Here is a 16,052-nt window from a genome sequence, read left to right as displayed (position 1 = left end):
TACTCAACACATGGCAGACCACCTAGGATATGAAATATACTTTATGTTATAGGGGAAGCTATGGCACAGAGGACTGGTCTCCACACAAATTTAAACAGTCCTCAATGTATTTTTTTCAGTATGATACAGTATGTCTTCTCAAGTTTGAAGAAAATGGAGAAAAGCTTAAGGTTCACTTTCCCTACAAGAACTGTGCAACTCCCTCCCTTTGGCCACCCCCGTGCAAATTTAAAAAGTGGGGTATAAATATGCCCTATTCCTCCTCCTAGTGCCCTGTTCCTCAGCTAGCCTTTTTCCAGCTAGCATCCAAAGAACAATGGTTGGGGAGCACAGAAGGGTTCACCCCTACCTTGGGAAGCTACAAAGTTCAGGGGAAAAGAAAATAAACAAGAAAAACAGAACAAATCAGCATCCCTCTTGGTCTTTAGGCATCAGCTATAGCTTAAGGGACCCCTGACCATTAGGTCCAGTCGCGGACGACTCTGGGGTTGCGGCGCTCATCCTGCTTTATTGGCCAAGGGAGCCAGCATACAGCTTCTGGGTCATGTGGCCAGCATGACTAAGCCGCTTCTGGCAAACCAGAGCAGCACACGGAAACGCCGTTTACCTTCCCGCCGGAGTGGTACCTATTTATCTACTTGCACTTTGATGTGCTTCCAAACTGCTAGGTTGGCAGAAGCAGGGACCAAGCAACGGGAGCTCACCCCGTCACGGGGATTCGAACTGCCGACCTTCTGATCAGCAAGCCCTAGGCTCTGTGGTTTAACCCACAGCGCCACCCGCGTCCCTCCAGCTATAGCTTATTATCTAGCAAAATACTTCCACACATGCTGTGCATGGCAAAAGTGCCAGGTTCAATTCCTGACATTTTTGTGCAAAGAGATCAAGTAGCAGGTATTTGGAAAAGCCTGTTCCTGGGAGGCTAGAGCATCACTGCCACTGTCACTTTTCCTCAGCCTGCAGTCCTCCAATTGCTTTGGACTACAACTCTCATCAAGGGACGCGGGTGGCGCTGTGGGCTAAACCACAGAGCCTAGGACTTGCTGATCAGAAGGTCGGCGGTTCGAATCCCTGCGACGGGGTGAGCTCCCGTCTTTCGGTCCCTGCTCCTGCCAACCTAGCAGTTCAAAAGCACATCAAAGTGCAAGTAGATAAATAGGTATTGCTCTGGTGGGAAGGTAAACGGTGTTTCTGTGTGCTGCTCTGGTTCGCCAGAAGCGGCTTAGTCATGCTGGCCACATGACCCAGAAGCTGTATGCTGGCTCCCTTGGCCAATAAAGCAGGACGAGCGCCGCAACCCCAGAGTCATCCGCGACTGGACCTAATGGTCAGGGGTCCCTTTACCTTACAACTCTCATCAGCCACAGTTTGCATGGCTAATGGCCAAGGATTACATGAGTTGTAGTCCCAAACATCAGGAGAGCACCAAGTTGAGGAAGTCAACAATACCAGGCATCTTTCTATGTACTGACTAGAGCCCTAGCTATATAGTTCAACAGGATGAGATGGGGATGGCTGAGAAGTTATTTGTTGTTACTCTGAAGCTGTGCACAGAGCACTCATAAGAGAGGAGTGAAAAACTCAGCTGCCCTCTTTCCTAGTGGGTGTTCTCAGTCACCACCACTAACCCAAACAGAAGAACAGCATGGAAGTAGGGAGGGCAGCTTGCATTTCAAAGACACAACAGGTTCTTCGCAGCGCCTTTGTATCAGTTTCCCCCAGATGTATGAGAATAGGTTGACACAATAACACCAATCACAAAGCTGCCTATTGGATGGAAGGGAGTTCTGTTGAGTTGTGAGAGTGCTTGTTGTCTGGACCATACCTAGTACCTAAGCTGACAAAGTAGGCAAGACGCGTCCTGGACCAATTAATTGCCTTAAAAACTTTGCCCACTTTCAAGTGATTGTGTTCTCGAGCACCATGATTAGAGGGAAAGGAAAGAAAATCTTCCTGTGTCTCTTGTCAGGTGGTTATCTAGCCAGCTAGTGCTTCTTTAGGAAGAGAGGGGACAATAGGGGCTTATGCCAAGCAGAAAGCAAAATCTTATCCCAATAAATGGCTGGAGGAGCACCTCCTTCCAGAACCAACGTAGCAAGTTTGTGCTTCTACGAAGCAAGTATTTGGTTCCCTTTTCTCGTTTTAAAACCCATATGCAGCAAATAATAAATAAGACAAAACAGCTTATGAATTCCACCACCATAAAACATATAATGCATCCATAAGCATCCAATATTTTTCATTTAGTGCTATATAACCATTATCAAGCAGCTGCAACAACATTTGAATTATTCATAACTGATACTCATTTCCTAAGGCAGTAACATAGCTGAGTAATCATTCTGGAAATATCCCAAACCTTCTAGTACTTAAAATGCAGAGCAAGCTGCCATTAAAAATGTGCCCTTCAAAAACAGTTCTCTCTCTCCCTCCCTATCACCAAGATGACAATTCATCTAAATTGGAAAGCTACCTTACAAGTTACAATATTTGATCCCAGTAAATTTCAAGGGCTCACCCATATTGTGATGTCAAGACACCTATCTGAACATAATGCCCGAACAACATGCTAGTTCAATGCTTTGCAAAGCTTTAAACCCCTAATTGGTTCAAGTTGCAATGCTCTGTTGCCTGCTTTGTTGGCTTATTCATTTCTTGAATTCTCAGAGTGGTAAATTTGGGATAGCAGGTGGAGTTCAGACCCACCAGAATTTTCAGAAATCCTATGTCCATAAAACACAAGTTTCCTGATACCAGTATAAAAGAATCCTGAAGTAGCAGTTCCTTACAGAAGTGATTTTCATAAAATGTTCCTAGGAACCCTGGAGTTCCGCATGTTTGAAGTTATAAGCATGACATTGTTGGACTTGCATGTGGTTGATAGCTGTTGACTACCTGTAGCTGCAAGTTTTCCTTCCTACCCCATCTTCTAATTCTGACTAGCAAAAGGCTACTCATGCCAAGCAGTTATGGGTAACTGTATATTAGGGGTTGCCAATATGGCACCCTTTGGGTGGTGTTGGACTACAACTTCCACCACCCCTGACTACTGGTCATGCTAGCTAGGGCTGATGGGAGTTGTAGTTCCACAGCATCTACAGGACTATCCCTGCTATATATATGCATGTTGCAATAGATTGTAAGGATGTAATCGTTAAACCCTGGCTATCAGTTGTGTGTCAAACATAGTACATGTGCACACAGTTTATCATGGAACAAGATATGCAATTTCAAAGAAATTCACTCGAGTCCACAGAAATAGCATACCCTTCCTATAAGAACAGCATAGTGAAAAACTGATATTGCAGTAGCAATTTACAATTTGAAGTGGGGGAAATCCATGGTGGTCTCAAAGCTATAAGCAGACTCTGATTCTTTTGTATTCTTTGATCTTACCTCTGTTCTCATTGAAAATTCTTCTGCCTCAGTGATCTCAGAGCTATAGGTGTATTCTGATTCATTGCTACTATGCGTGGAATCTGTTCTCTTGTGTCCAGGCTTGGAGATGCTCTGGGGGGAAGAAAAGGGAGCAGGAAAATATGATAGCTCTAGTGTTTGTCTTTTGCACTTCCAAACCCCAGAGATCTCACGCATGTGCTTTGTAGAAGTCAGGGACTGATTTGCCTCAGTCATGCGAAGACAAATGAAACAGAGGGACTAAGAAAGTAGCAGGGTGGTATAATTAATAATAATAATAATAATAATAATAATAATAATAATAATAATAAAATTTATACCCCACCCATCTGGCTGAGTCCCACTCTGGGAAGCTTCCGACCGAATATTAAAAACAATACAGCATCAAACATTAAAAACTTCCCTAAACAGGGAAGTTGTCTTTTAAAAGTAAAATAGTTGCTTATTGGCTTGACATCTGCTGGGAGGGCGTTCCACAAGGCAAGCACCACTACCGAGAAGGCCCTCTGCCTGGTTCCCTGTAACCTCACTTCTCACAGGAAGGGAATCGCCAGAAGGCCCTCAGCTCTGGACCTCAGTGTCCAGGCTGGACGGTGGGGGTGGAGACACTCCTTCAGGCATATAGGACCAAGGCCATTTAGGGCTTTAAGGGTCGTTTAGGGCTGGTAAAGGATTAAGCAATGCCTCTGCATCTCCTACCTTTCTACTCCAAATTGCGTCCGTCCGTCCCCCCTCCCCTACTTTTCAGCTGTGCAGACGCAATCTGTGTTTCCAGACCCATGTCTGCTAGGGAAGATCTTGTTCAGCCTAGAAACTTTTTCAAATGAAATCTTTTCCAGGTCCTTTAAGCCACTCACCACCATAACCTTCATCTCATCCTTGAGGTCATCATATCGCTCCTCTAACCGGCTGAACTCCTGAAGCAGATTCTGATATCTCTGCCTTTCATTGTTCAAATCCAAGTCTAGCTGCTTTGTCTCCTCCGTGAACCTTTTCTCCATGACCTCTGTAAAACAAAGTATGAAATGCAAATTTACATATACAGTCGTACTTTGGATCTCAAACACCTTGACTCCCAAAGAAATCGGCTCCCGAACGATCGAAACCCAGAAGAGAGTGTTCTGGTTTTCGAACAATTTTAGGAAGCCGAACGTCTGCTGCGGCTTCCGATTGGCTGCAGGAGCGTCCTGCAGCCAATCGGAAGCTGTGCCTTGGTTTTCAAACGGATCTGAGATTCGAACGGACTCCCGTAACGCATTCTGTTTGAGAACCAAGGTACGACTGTATTACATTTGTACAGCAAGAAACCATGCATTTTAGTATCTAGAGACTATGGTTGCTTCCAGAAGACCTGTTATTGAGAATTCATCCTGATTTGTTTGCAGGGAAATTAAACAATGTTAGACATTTAAAGAGCATTCATTCCAATTTGTTTGCAAGGAGGTTACATGATACTGGATCAAACCAGTATTCAGTATTCAGAAATCCTACTGAACACTGGGGTTTTCTCCCAGGTAAGTGGGTGTAGGATTGCAGCCTCAGTAAGGAATTATGGCCAGCTCCAAGATTTGAAACAGTATGGCTACAAAGCTCCTGTCCTTGAACCACATTAGCAGCTAATGCATCCATCTGTGGAATGGTCAATTCCTCGGTAAGATTTAAGCAACTTCTTTAGCGTCACTACAGTTCAATATCTGAGGCTCAGAGACCATTTAACTGCTCTCTTAAAAAAAGAAATTCTAATCTCAATATTCAATGCTATGCAAATGTGGCAGAAAGGCTGGTTCAGGACTCACTTATGCACATTTTATCCTCCATGTGATATTGCCTCTAGCCCTGAACCAGTGCAATATCCTACTCTCAAATAATGGATGGGGGAAAGAGAGAGACAGCCTTTCTGCATGGTGATAATTTGATGCTTACACAGCCCATTTCACTCTTTGCTTTCTCCCGGGAGTGATGATACTGAGTTCCTTGGGGTCAGTGATTCAAAGTGGAGGGCCCATCATGTTACAGAGTTTTGCTTAATTGATAAAAAAGCAGAGGAGAGAAAAGGGAGAGAAGAAGGGAGTGTGTGTGTGTGCATGCAAAAACCATCAACCAAACCAAACTTCTGAACCAAGGTTACCTGTTATCTCTTTGGCCTGGTCCTGGATCCGACGGTTCAGCTCGTCCTTTTCTGTTTTAAGCAGTGTGTTTTGCTCTTTTAATTCCAGTACCAACTAAAAAAAGAAAAAAATAGTATTGGGAAAGGTTTGCAGCTGAAACAGAAAAAAATCCATCTTAACAAGTACACTGTTTGAGTAACAAATTAAACTATTTTTCCTGGGCAATTCTAGACAAAGCTAATCAGTCAATCTGCATGGATGATACATCTACTGCTATCACAGCCTTGTCTATATACAGCATTTTCATCAAGTCTGATTGGAAATCATGCTCTGCATAACACTGAAACAGTGTTGGCTGTGCCCATTGGAACTGATGGGGTGGAAGGCTGAGAGGCCAAACATAGGTGGAGCCTGAGCCAATGACAGGCAAAATCAAATAATTCCAAGTTTTGTTCCTATCCTCACTGAGTTCTACAAGGGCAAAACTGAGACTAAGGAGGAAGCTGATAAGCAGTGGATTGGGAGTAAAGAAGAAGGCTGGCAGGTGGGGCCTGACTGAAGGCAGACTGAAGTTGGTGAAGCAGGGTGCCATTCGCCCTAATCAACCAACCTCTACTCCCGAGAAAAATCAATAACCATGCAAAACTGAACTGAGCTCATTCTCTCTCTGCTTACCAGAGTCTCTACTTCCCTTCTCTTCCTAAGTATAGGCTGAAATGCTTTTTCAGCCTGGACCTCTCTTCGTGTGCTCTGTAAAGGAGCATTTACACTGAAAGGATAAATTAATATCTTATTTATAAGTGGGGGAAATGCTAGCCAGCTTTTTTATGCCTCCATGTCAATCGAGGAAGGTAAAGTCAATTAAAATTACAATCTCACAATAAAGTTACAGCATCAGTTAAATTACAACAGGGTCAGGAGTAATACATTTATCTAGCTGGCAAGGGAAATGGAAAGGTCTAGTTGGTAGAAAACAGCCAAAGAGGAGACCACCTGAATCTTGGAAGGGGGGAGGGGGAAATCCACAACCAGGGCACCACCACAGAGAAGGCCCTCTCACTAGCCTCTGCCAACCATGCTTCCAGCTGAAGTGAGACACAGAAAAGGGCCTCTCCATCAGATCTTAGGCAGCAGGGAGGCAGGCCGGTATAAGAGGTGTCTGTCCTTTAGGTATGCTGGACCTAAGCCATTCAAGTAATCACCAACTATTTGAATTGTGTCCAGAAACAAACTGAAAAGCAGCACAGGCAATGCAGAATATGTGCAAAACAGTCCCATGCCAAGGGCCCATTAACATTCCATGCCAACTGAAGGTTCCACAGAAGAAGAAGAAGAGTTTGGAGTCTCAAAGCGGCTAACATTCTCCTTTCCCTTCCTCCCCCACAACAAACACTCTGTGAGGTGAGTGAGGCTGAGAGACTTCAGAGAAGTGTGACTGGCCCAAGGTCACCCAGCAGATTCATGTGGAGGAGCGGGGAAGTGAACCCGGTTCCCCAGATTACGAGACTACTGCTCTTAACAACTACACCACACTGGCTCTCTTGACGCTTCCTCTGTATCCCCATTTACAGCATATTGCAATAATCCAATCTAGGTGCAACTAAGGTGATCTCCTCAGTAAAGGGCACATCTGGCCCACACAACACACATTTCTTACCTTTTCTAAGAGGGTGTCTATCACCAATGATTTCTATAAGATGAATCTTAAACATAACTGGCAGTTATCTAAACACTCAAAGCCCCCTTGCAGCATAGAGATGGAGTTTGGTTCCATTTTTCTCCTTTTTTACAGAAACAAAACGCCCAGCTCATCACCGCAGATTAAGAGTTCTGTTTCTCATCTGCTTTCCCTTTTGGGTTTTAGGCTGCGTTTCCCCTCACCTTCTCCAATGCAATAGGGCCACCCTGTCTCCAGCTTACATTGCAGCAGCTTTCTGATCCATCTCTGGCTCTCCACCATGATGTGTCCAGAAGGAGACTTCTCAGATTCTGCCTTCAGCTCCCATCCTGGGCTTTCATCCATTCTGGCTCTGACTCTCCCTTCACTTCTGCTCTCCCTGTGTCTGAGTCTCTGCTCCTGTCCTCTCTGTCCCTGACTTCTGTGTCCTCTGCACCTCCTCTCTCTCTCTCTCTCTCTCTCTCTGGTTGCTCCTGCACCTTACGAGGAAATGAGGAGGACATGGGGACACTAGGCATCTAGCCACTTCCAGCCTGACTCCATTTACATCTCAGGGAGTCCAAGTCCAACTTATCGTGCAGCATCAATAAAGGATGCAGCCCTAGGTATCCCACATATGTCTGGGCTTATGATTATGCACAAATGCGCCTTCAGGTCGTTCCTAAAGTTCTGTGCTGCAAAGCAAGACGTACTCACCTGGTCTGTTTCTTGTTTGTATATTTCTGCTTGTTCCTCAATCGTCTTCTTCTCAGTCTGTGTTTGGTGCAGTTCCTTTCTAAGCTTGCTAATCTCCTCTTGAAGGCTAAGGACACGGTTGGTGGCATTCTTGGCCTCTTCTTCGCTCATTTTAAGTCGTTCTACATCATTCTTTAGCTTCTCTGTCTCAGACGTGTATGCTGCTTCCAGAGTACTTAGTTTCTCAATTAGGGATTTGGAGTCTTTGGACTGCGTAAAGCAAAAAATGATAGAGATCAATGTTTGCAATGCATTTCAGTTTAACATTAAGCTTTCATGCTAGGAAAAGATGTGTTATTTATCATCATTTCTCAGCTATCCACAGAATGTGCACAACTTCACACAATGAAAATGTCTGTTATAAGTAGGGACAGACAAATTAGTTATTGTCTGTTTCCCTCAGCTTTTCATTTTTCAATCTTAAATTCTCATTTTCACGTCAGTTTACAAATTCTTTTTCCCCCCCCAAAAAAGCCCTTGTGCAATTTCATCAGCATTTTACTACAAGGTTCTAATGTACAAATTATTATATGCAATTGTGCCAGATATGTTCATTTTTGCAAGCAATTTCCCCTAATGTAATGCAATTTTGTGCAAACTTTTCCTAGAATATGGTTTTTTTTGGTACATATTAACTGGTTGGAGAACTGCATTGCAAAATAATGCGAATTTTGAAGGATGACCACATTTCAATCTGCATGATGTTTCAGGTAGTGCAAATTTTATAGTGGGTATGTTTTTGCACCTTACATGTTGTTTTTGTGGTGCAAGCTAGTTAGATATCACTTGCGAAATCTGCATCTGATTGCACTCTTACTTGCTAAAGCTGGGATGAACAACCTGTGGCCCTTCAGGTGATGTTGGACTACAACTCCCATCAGCCCCAGTCAGCATGGCTAATGGCCAATAATGATGGGAGGTGGAGTCCAACGTCATCTGGAGGGCTCCAAGTTCCTCATTCTTCTGCTAGAATGAAGGAGTTCAACTCAGTTGTCAGTTCATGAGGATACTCTGCCTTTCTACAAGAGCATCCAAAAGCAGCTTATATAGTACTCCAAATAGCCCTTATTTCAAAATGCAGATGACGTAAGCTTCTAGCCACCCAACCCACAGACATGTCACTTTACCTGCTCATCAATTCTACGTTGCAGCTGCATGATCTTGTTCTCCATGCCAACGTTGAGTTTCTTGTAGTGTTCCACAGAGCGCGCCTCTATCTTCAGCTTCTTCAGCTCTCTCTTAGCCATCATGCGCCGGAAGCAGCACTGGAGATAGACAATTGCCTCCAAAGATCTGTGGTACCGCAGGCGAGCCAGCCAACCACGCACATGTTTCTGTATAATGGTGGCCTTGTGCCCACGAAGCATCTGCATATTAAAAACACACACACAATGAGGGGCCTTGTACTGTCATCAGGGATAATTAACTGATACCATGAACTGTGGCTAGTAAACTTAAACTTAAAAACAAAGATAATTAAAGCCAAGAAATAAAGTAAGTAATATACTACTGCCTGTTTGGTACATGGAAAGCTGACTATGTTCCAGCAGTCTACAGTGCAGATTCCTTAAGTGATGTTACAAATATGTGCCCACACACACACACACACACACACACACACACAAAATGTATGCCACACCATGGGTCATCAAAAGGATCTGGATTTTTTAAACTCTGGATAATATTAACTGCTCCACAGACTAGGGTTAAGTAAATCGTGTGAAACTGCTCCACAATATTCCCTTCTCCCAGTGCACTCTCACACAAATTTCATTTGGAGGTGGAGCATTTCAATACTCTTCCTTTGGGCAATGCCAGGCACTTCCCACAGCAGAGCCCCAAGGCTTATAACCATCATAATACATTAATCGCTTTTGGCGATTATTTCAGTTTAAGAGTTCTTGAACCACAATCTAATGTTCTTTTGTTGATGCACAATGAACAGTTTGCAAATTCTTGATTAACTCCTTACGTTGTTTCGAACCACACTAGTAAATTACACCATGTGTCATAGAGGGGGAAACCTACACATGTCATAAAGAACTCAGACTAAACTGGTTTATACCAAAACACTGATAGGTTCAACTGGCGAATTTGTCAATTTGGATTTCTGTATTTCTTCGATAAAACAGTCTTCCCCAACTTGGAGCTCTCCAGATGTTTTGGACTACAATTCACACAACAGAAGTTGAAATCCAACACATCTGGAAGGTATCAAGTTGAGGAAGGATGCAAAAAAACAGTGAAATAATTATCCATAATGATATGGAATTTACAAAGATGTAGAAAGACAGATGTTCTTAAAAACAGTATATTGATTAAAAATACAGAAAATGGTTAAACTCTCGAGTCATTTTAATATCATTTCATGTAACTAACCAATACCATGACACATGACACACTATCAGTGACATTTCAGCTACATCCACTGCTTTTAAATTGTCCTAGAAATACCTTGATTCAGGAGATATAGCAGATCCACATCTGGTAGGACAAGTGAACCAAGTACATCCAAAGATGGTCAAAATATTATAAATTTTACTAAGGACACCAAGTGGTTTACAATATAGTACATGTAAACCTGGAGCCAATGGAGCTTCCTGTAAAACTCACAGACATCACAACAGCATCTCTTCCAGGAACCTCCCGAAAATATGTGAAGCAGATGATTCAACTCCTTCAGACACCTTATTACAGTCATGTGACCACTAAACATACCAGTTTTATAATGGCTACTGACACCTGTTGCAATTGCTTCCCCAGACAAAGTAGTTTTGTTAATGGAACTATCTTTAACTACAGGAACACAACTGACGTGTCACAGGACACCATGTGCCAACACATCTGGATCAGGTCTGATATATTAACAGAACCACATATACAGAGTTACAGTTGCAGAGGACACTGTTCCAGAAGGCTGCAGCCATTTGAAGCACAGAAAACAACTGAAATTGCTTCTCCGTAACAATTCTCATACTTGGGGTGTCCTTAGGTGCCCTTAGGTAATCCTTAGGTGATGTCCATTTCAAAAGATTAAGAAAAAAGAGGAAGGCTTTGGTTCAGAAATCAATCAATCAATCAATCAATCAGGGTGTAACAGATTTTTAAATAATATGAATGAAGTGAAAATCAAATGTAAATGAGGCATAGTAAAGGTAAAGGGAACCCTGACCATTAGGTTCAGTCGTGACCGACTCTGGGGTTGCGGCGCTTATCTCGCTTTATTGGCCGAGGGAGCCGGCGTACAGCTTTCAGGTCATGCGGCCAGCATGACTAAGCCGCTTCTGGCAAACCAGAGCAGCGCACGGAAACGCCATTTACCTTCCCACCAGAGCGGTACCTATTTATCTACTTGCACTTTGACGTGCTTTCAAACTGCTAGGTTGGCAGGAGCTGGGACGGAGCAACGGGAGCTCACCCTGTCGTGGGGATTCGAACTGCCAACCTTCTGATCAGCAAGTCCTAGGCTCTGTGGTTTAACCCACAGCACCACCAGTGTCCCCAAAATGAGGCATAGAGGACAGGATATTGGGCTCTGATTAGAGCAGGGGTGGCAAACCTATGGCCTATGTGCCAAACCTGCCCTGCCCGGTCTCCCACTAGCTCGCAATACTGCGTTCATGAAACCACACCTACCAGCCCCAAATGCAACGTCACATGTGGGATCAGGTGTGGGGCACATAGAGATGCACCTAAAGCAGGAAGAGTTCAAGCATGCTTTGTGCAGTATCCCCACCCCTGCCGGCCAAGATTGACAGCTGGGTGGATAAAGAAGTCAAATGGTGTCAAAAGCTGGCCCATCAAGGAGGAGGAGACAAAGGGCCGGATTCTGCTAACGCAGCATGCTAGCAGAAGCCAGCGCAAGGGCTCCTGCAATTCAACAGGATTTTCTCCCCTCTCCTCCCCCAGAAAGATCTGAATTCAAAGACCTGCTCAGCCTAAAAACTCATCAAATGCCCTTAGCCCAGACCTCTCAATTGACTATGAAAAAACCCCAACGGACCTTGCCTTGAACTCCTTAAAGGAAGAGGCAGATATAAACAATAAAATAACGGAACCCCACCACAACCATCAAGTTGGGACACCAAACACTCATTGCTTGTTTGGCTAGTATTTCTCAAAGGATGTTTAAAGGTATCATTTAGGATAATTTGGAATGTAATAGATTCTTCAGAGGATGAAGAAACTATAATTGCTACAAGGCTCATTCCAATTACAACACTCACCTCCTAACTGAAAATATTCTTTTAGTCACACAGCAGAATCAGGCCTTACAAAAGGCACTTCTCCTCATCATCTGAAGACTGCCTGCCTGCCAGTCTTCAGCCACATTCTTAGAAAGTCTGCACTATTTTGCCCCCCTAGAATATATCTCAAGTCATCTTTCATCACCTTTAGTGCAGCTGATTAGGGATTTGCTTTATTTAGAACATTTGTACTCCAAAAAGGCTCCCAGAGTGGCTTACATACAACCAACGAAAACCACCTGCCCACAGGTTTACAAAATACACGACACAAATGGAAATGTGGACATGGAGGGGAAAGGGAAAAAGCAACGTTATGCACCAATTCTTGAAGTTTAAGCAATAGTTCTTATAATGATCAGATGGAATTCACGTCCCAGTTTTGTTGCTGGAAAGTAAGCAGGTAAATAGCTACTAAGTTCCCTGTAATAGGCATTTACTCACAATAATTTCTATGCTGCTACTTGTGCATTTGGAGAGTAAATGCAAAAACACCACAGATGAGAAATGTTACAAAGACCTTTGGTACAGGCAGAGCCTAAAGACTCATCTCTTCCTTATCACTTTGATGACCCATTTGAACACTACTGATGTCTCTTGGGACTAACTGCAACTTCAGATCATACCACACTGAACTGTAATAGCTATCGTCATGCACTGATGTTTCTGTTGCAGTACAATTACTGTGCAATTTTCATTGATTACCTCCAACAGTTAGTTCTGACTAGCTCTGTGGTAACTACAATAACCACAAAGGAAATGCAACAGCCTAACAAAAACAGATGTTCCAAAACAAAACCAGTAATGAACCACCACATTAAAACTTATAAATGACACATAATGGATGAAGCATCCTTAATTCCATAGCCAGAAAGCAGCTGAGCTGGTGATGTGGTTTAATTTTTGCGCTAGAAGGAATGTATTTTTTAAACTTATTAAAATACAATGCTTCTCAAAATAATTACTGCTGTTTTGAAAAGTAGCATAAGATCCCTTTAGTGCTTTATTAGCTTCTGTGTTTTTAATTTTCTTGTGTAATTTTTCCCATATGAATTGCAATTCTTTTACCGGAAGTCACTTTGAAACTTCTTTTATATAAAGAAAGCATGTTCGAGGAAGTTTCGAAAAGTGTCCAGTTATTGAAATCAAGATCCCATATTTGTTTAATGATAGCTAAAGTATGAAGAACCGGCAGACTGTAAATCAAAACTTTAACTTAAAGCAAATTACTTTACATTTGACAAGTTTAAAGGTATGACTCCAGTTACTGGTATATAATATTATTCCTACTTTCAAGTGTCATGTGAGAGCAGAGCTACAAATGGAATTATTGTATGCTCTGGTTTTTCCAATCATTTCAAGGGTCCAGCTTGTGCACCAAGAATAGGTCTTTCCATGCCAAGGACTCAAGAAGTTCTAGCAGATAATGGAGCTCCAGCCATTTATCACAACTACCTGTAAGCAATCACACAAGCAGGTATCTTTGCCCCAAACCCTTCCCATAATTTTAGCATGTGGAAAATACAGGCATACAGGGTTGAAATGCAGGCAACAACTTTTTGTGGGGGGGTTACGTTCCTGCCCCCAATGCACGTTAGTGGAACGCACATAAGCCCTGCTCCCTATTCTGGCCACTTCTAGGTTGCGGCGATGCACGCACACACGGTCACACACATATTGAACACATGCAAAACAGTTGTTGCCTGTACAATACCAAATCCACAGTTTTCCACCTAAGTATTTCACAGTTGAAGCACATGATCAGGACGAGTGGCTTCCTGTATTTTTAGAAATTACACCTTGGCAGTGAAATTGGTGCATGTCTTGAGAAATGAACCTCTAAAAATAACATTGTGAAATTTCATGTTTTATAGCATCCTAGAAGAAACACGGCCACACACTGTATTCCAGGAAGAAGAAGAAGAAGAAGAAGAAGAAGAAGAAGAAGAAGTCAAGTAACAGACTCTCTTACCTGCTGATACTTCTTCCTAGCAATATAACCTCGCAAATATGACTGGAGAACCAGAGTGCCGGCTAGCGTGCGACGGTATCGCTTGCGGACAACATACATGCGCTGGAATTTCTGAATAATGGTGGCAGCTTTGGTTCGTCTAAGGAAAGTGGCAAGGCTGACCAAGAAAAAATGAGGGGATAGAAGACAGTATTTACAAACTCCAAAGTAGTCTCTTAACATTAACACTTTATTACAAAGGTCCCAATGACGGCAAAATTTTGGATAACCCAATAGAATCAGATACTTCTCCCCAGACTTACATTACAGTGCTAAACCACCAAGTTCAAGGAACCTTAGTCACTAATTACTGAGTTTAGGACTGCAGTCAATGCACCAAATTATTGTCATTGGCACATCTAAGCTGTAAAAGCAAGGCTCAAAGAGCACCAGTCACATATTAACTGCTGGCCTATCTCCTTTTTGAAAATTTGCAGTGATATGCATTTCCCATGTTACATTAGCCCAACACTCGTATGCCCAAACTTGCAAAAACAATGGTGCATTTAAAAGATTTAAGATGAGCATACATGTTCCTTAGCAAAAGGTTTAAATAATTTTTCTTTAAATAACTGGATTGTTCGCATCGCATTCACATCAGGCATCCAGTCAGTCTGAATTACTGGGAATAACTTTGCAGGGAAAAGTCAACATCGGCATAATTTTACATATTTCTAACCTGCCTTCAGTTCAACTACTCTACAAAGGCAGATGCTGTTGACCAACAAAAGCAGTTGTGGAATCTTAAAAACTTCAGCACCAACGTTTACTAAAACAACAGCAGGAGCTATGTTCCAACAACAGGATTCTTGCTGGATCAGACCAATAGTCTTATTTAGTCTAGCCAAGCAAATGCCTTTGGGAAACCCAAAAGCAGAGCTTCAAGGCAGCAGCCCCTCCCTTGATGCTCCCCAACAACTGGTATTCAGTGGCATACTGCCTCTATACTGAAGGCTGCAGATAGGCAAGTGAGACCTGCATAATGCATATAGCTATCATCATACATGAGGTTGTTTCTTCAAGTGTAGATGTCCTTAGCCAAAACAGCACCATCAGAAGGCTTGAGGGAACCCCAAGGCTTGTAATCTGTTGGGGGCAGGAGCTGGAGCAAGCCCAATAAAGACTGAGCATACTCAGCGCGCGTGAAATGTTGACTGACAAAGGAGGGAAATGGAATAACGGGAATCCTCAACAGTAGCACTTAACATTTTCTTTCAGGCCCCACTTGACATGCTGGTGGTCATGGATACGCATCCTCCACAATCTGTTCTTTACAATCTACATCATCATGCTCAGTGAACCTGTGACCCACCAAGCCAAATGTAGCTCACTAGACACTATTATAGTACAGTTGGATACATGATATACCCCCCTTGCAATCACAGGCAGAAAGCATAACAGGAAGTTTATCAAGTTGGGTCCTATAACATAATGATCAGTACAGTGGTACCTTGGTTCTCAACGCCTTGGTACTCAAAAAACTTGGAACGCAAACACTGCAAAACTAGAAGTGTTCCGGTTTGCGAACTTTTTTTGGAAGCCAAACGTGCTCTGTTTTGAGTGCCATGCTTCCGTTTTGAGTGTTATGCTGAGGTCTGTCTGTTGTTGCTATTTATTTTGCGGTTTTGTTTTTGTGGCTCTTTTCATTTTGTTTTTGCGACTGTTTGGAACCCAGTTCAGCTACTGGTTGATTGATTATGTGACTGCAGTACATTGTTGATTGCTTTTATTTTATGAATCAATGTTCTCGTTAGATAGTAAAATTCATGTTAAATCGCTGTTTTAGGGGTTGTTTTTAAAAGTGTGGAATGGATTAATCCATTTTGCATTACTTTCTACAGGAAAGCACGCCTTAGTTT

At 42.8% G+C, this 16,052-nt stretch overlaps 1 protein-coding gene across 4 annotated transcripts in view; it reads right to left on the bottom strand.

Moving 5' to 3' along the window:
• MYO5A (myosin VA) overlaps positions 1–16,052 on the bottom strand; it is a 118,333-nt gene that overhangs the window by 29,366 nt on the left and 72,915 nt on the right. For all 4 annotated transcript variants that reach the window (XM_077918976.1, XM_077918977.1, XM_028706799.2 and 1 more), the window contains exons 20-25: positions 14,155–14,311; positions 9,066–9,305; positions 7,900–8,148; positions 5,546–5,639; positions 4,275–4,423; positions 3,397–3,510 (exon numbers count right to left, since the gene is read on the bottom strand). In XM_077918976.1, the coding sequence (XP_077775102.1) occupies positions 3,397–3,510; positions 4,275–4,423; positions 5,546–5,639; positions 7,900–8,148; positions 9,066–9,305; positions 14,155–14,311 (1,003 nt within the window). The remainder of the gene's footprint in view (positions 1–3,396; positions 3,511–4,274; positions 4,424–5,545; positions 5,640–7,899; positions 8,149–9,065; positions 9,306–14,154; positions 14,312–16,052) is intronic.

This window comes from Podarcis muralis, chromosome 14, assembly GCF_964188315.1.
Source record: "Podarcis muralis chromosome 14, rPodMur119.hap1.1, whole genome shotgun sequence".
Classification (NCBI taxonomy): domain Eukaryota; kingdom Metazoa; phylum Chordata; class Lepidosauria; order Squamata; family Lacertidae; genus Podarcis; species Podarcis muralis.
Note: the sequence above shows the minus strand (reverse complement) of the source record. Positions and strands in the feature narration are given on the sequence as shown.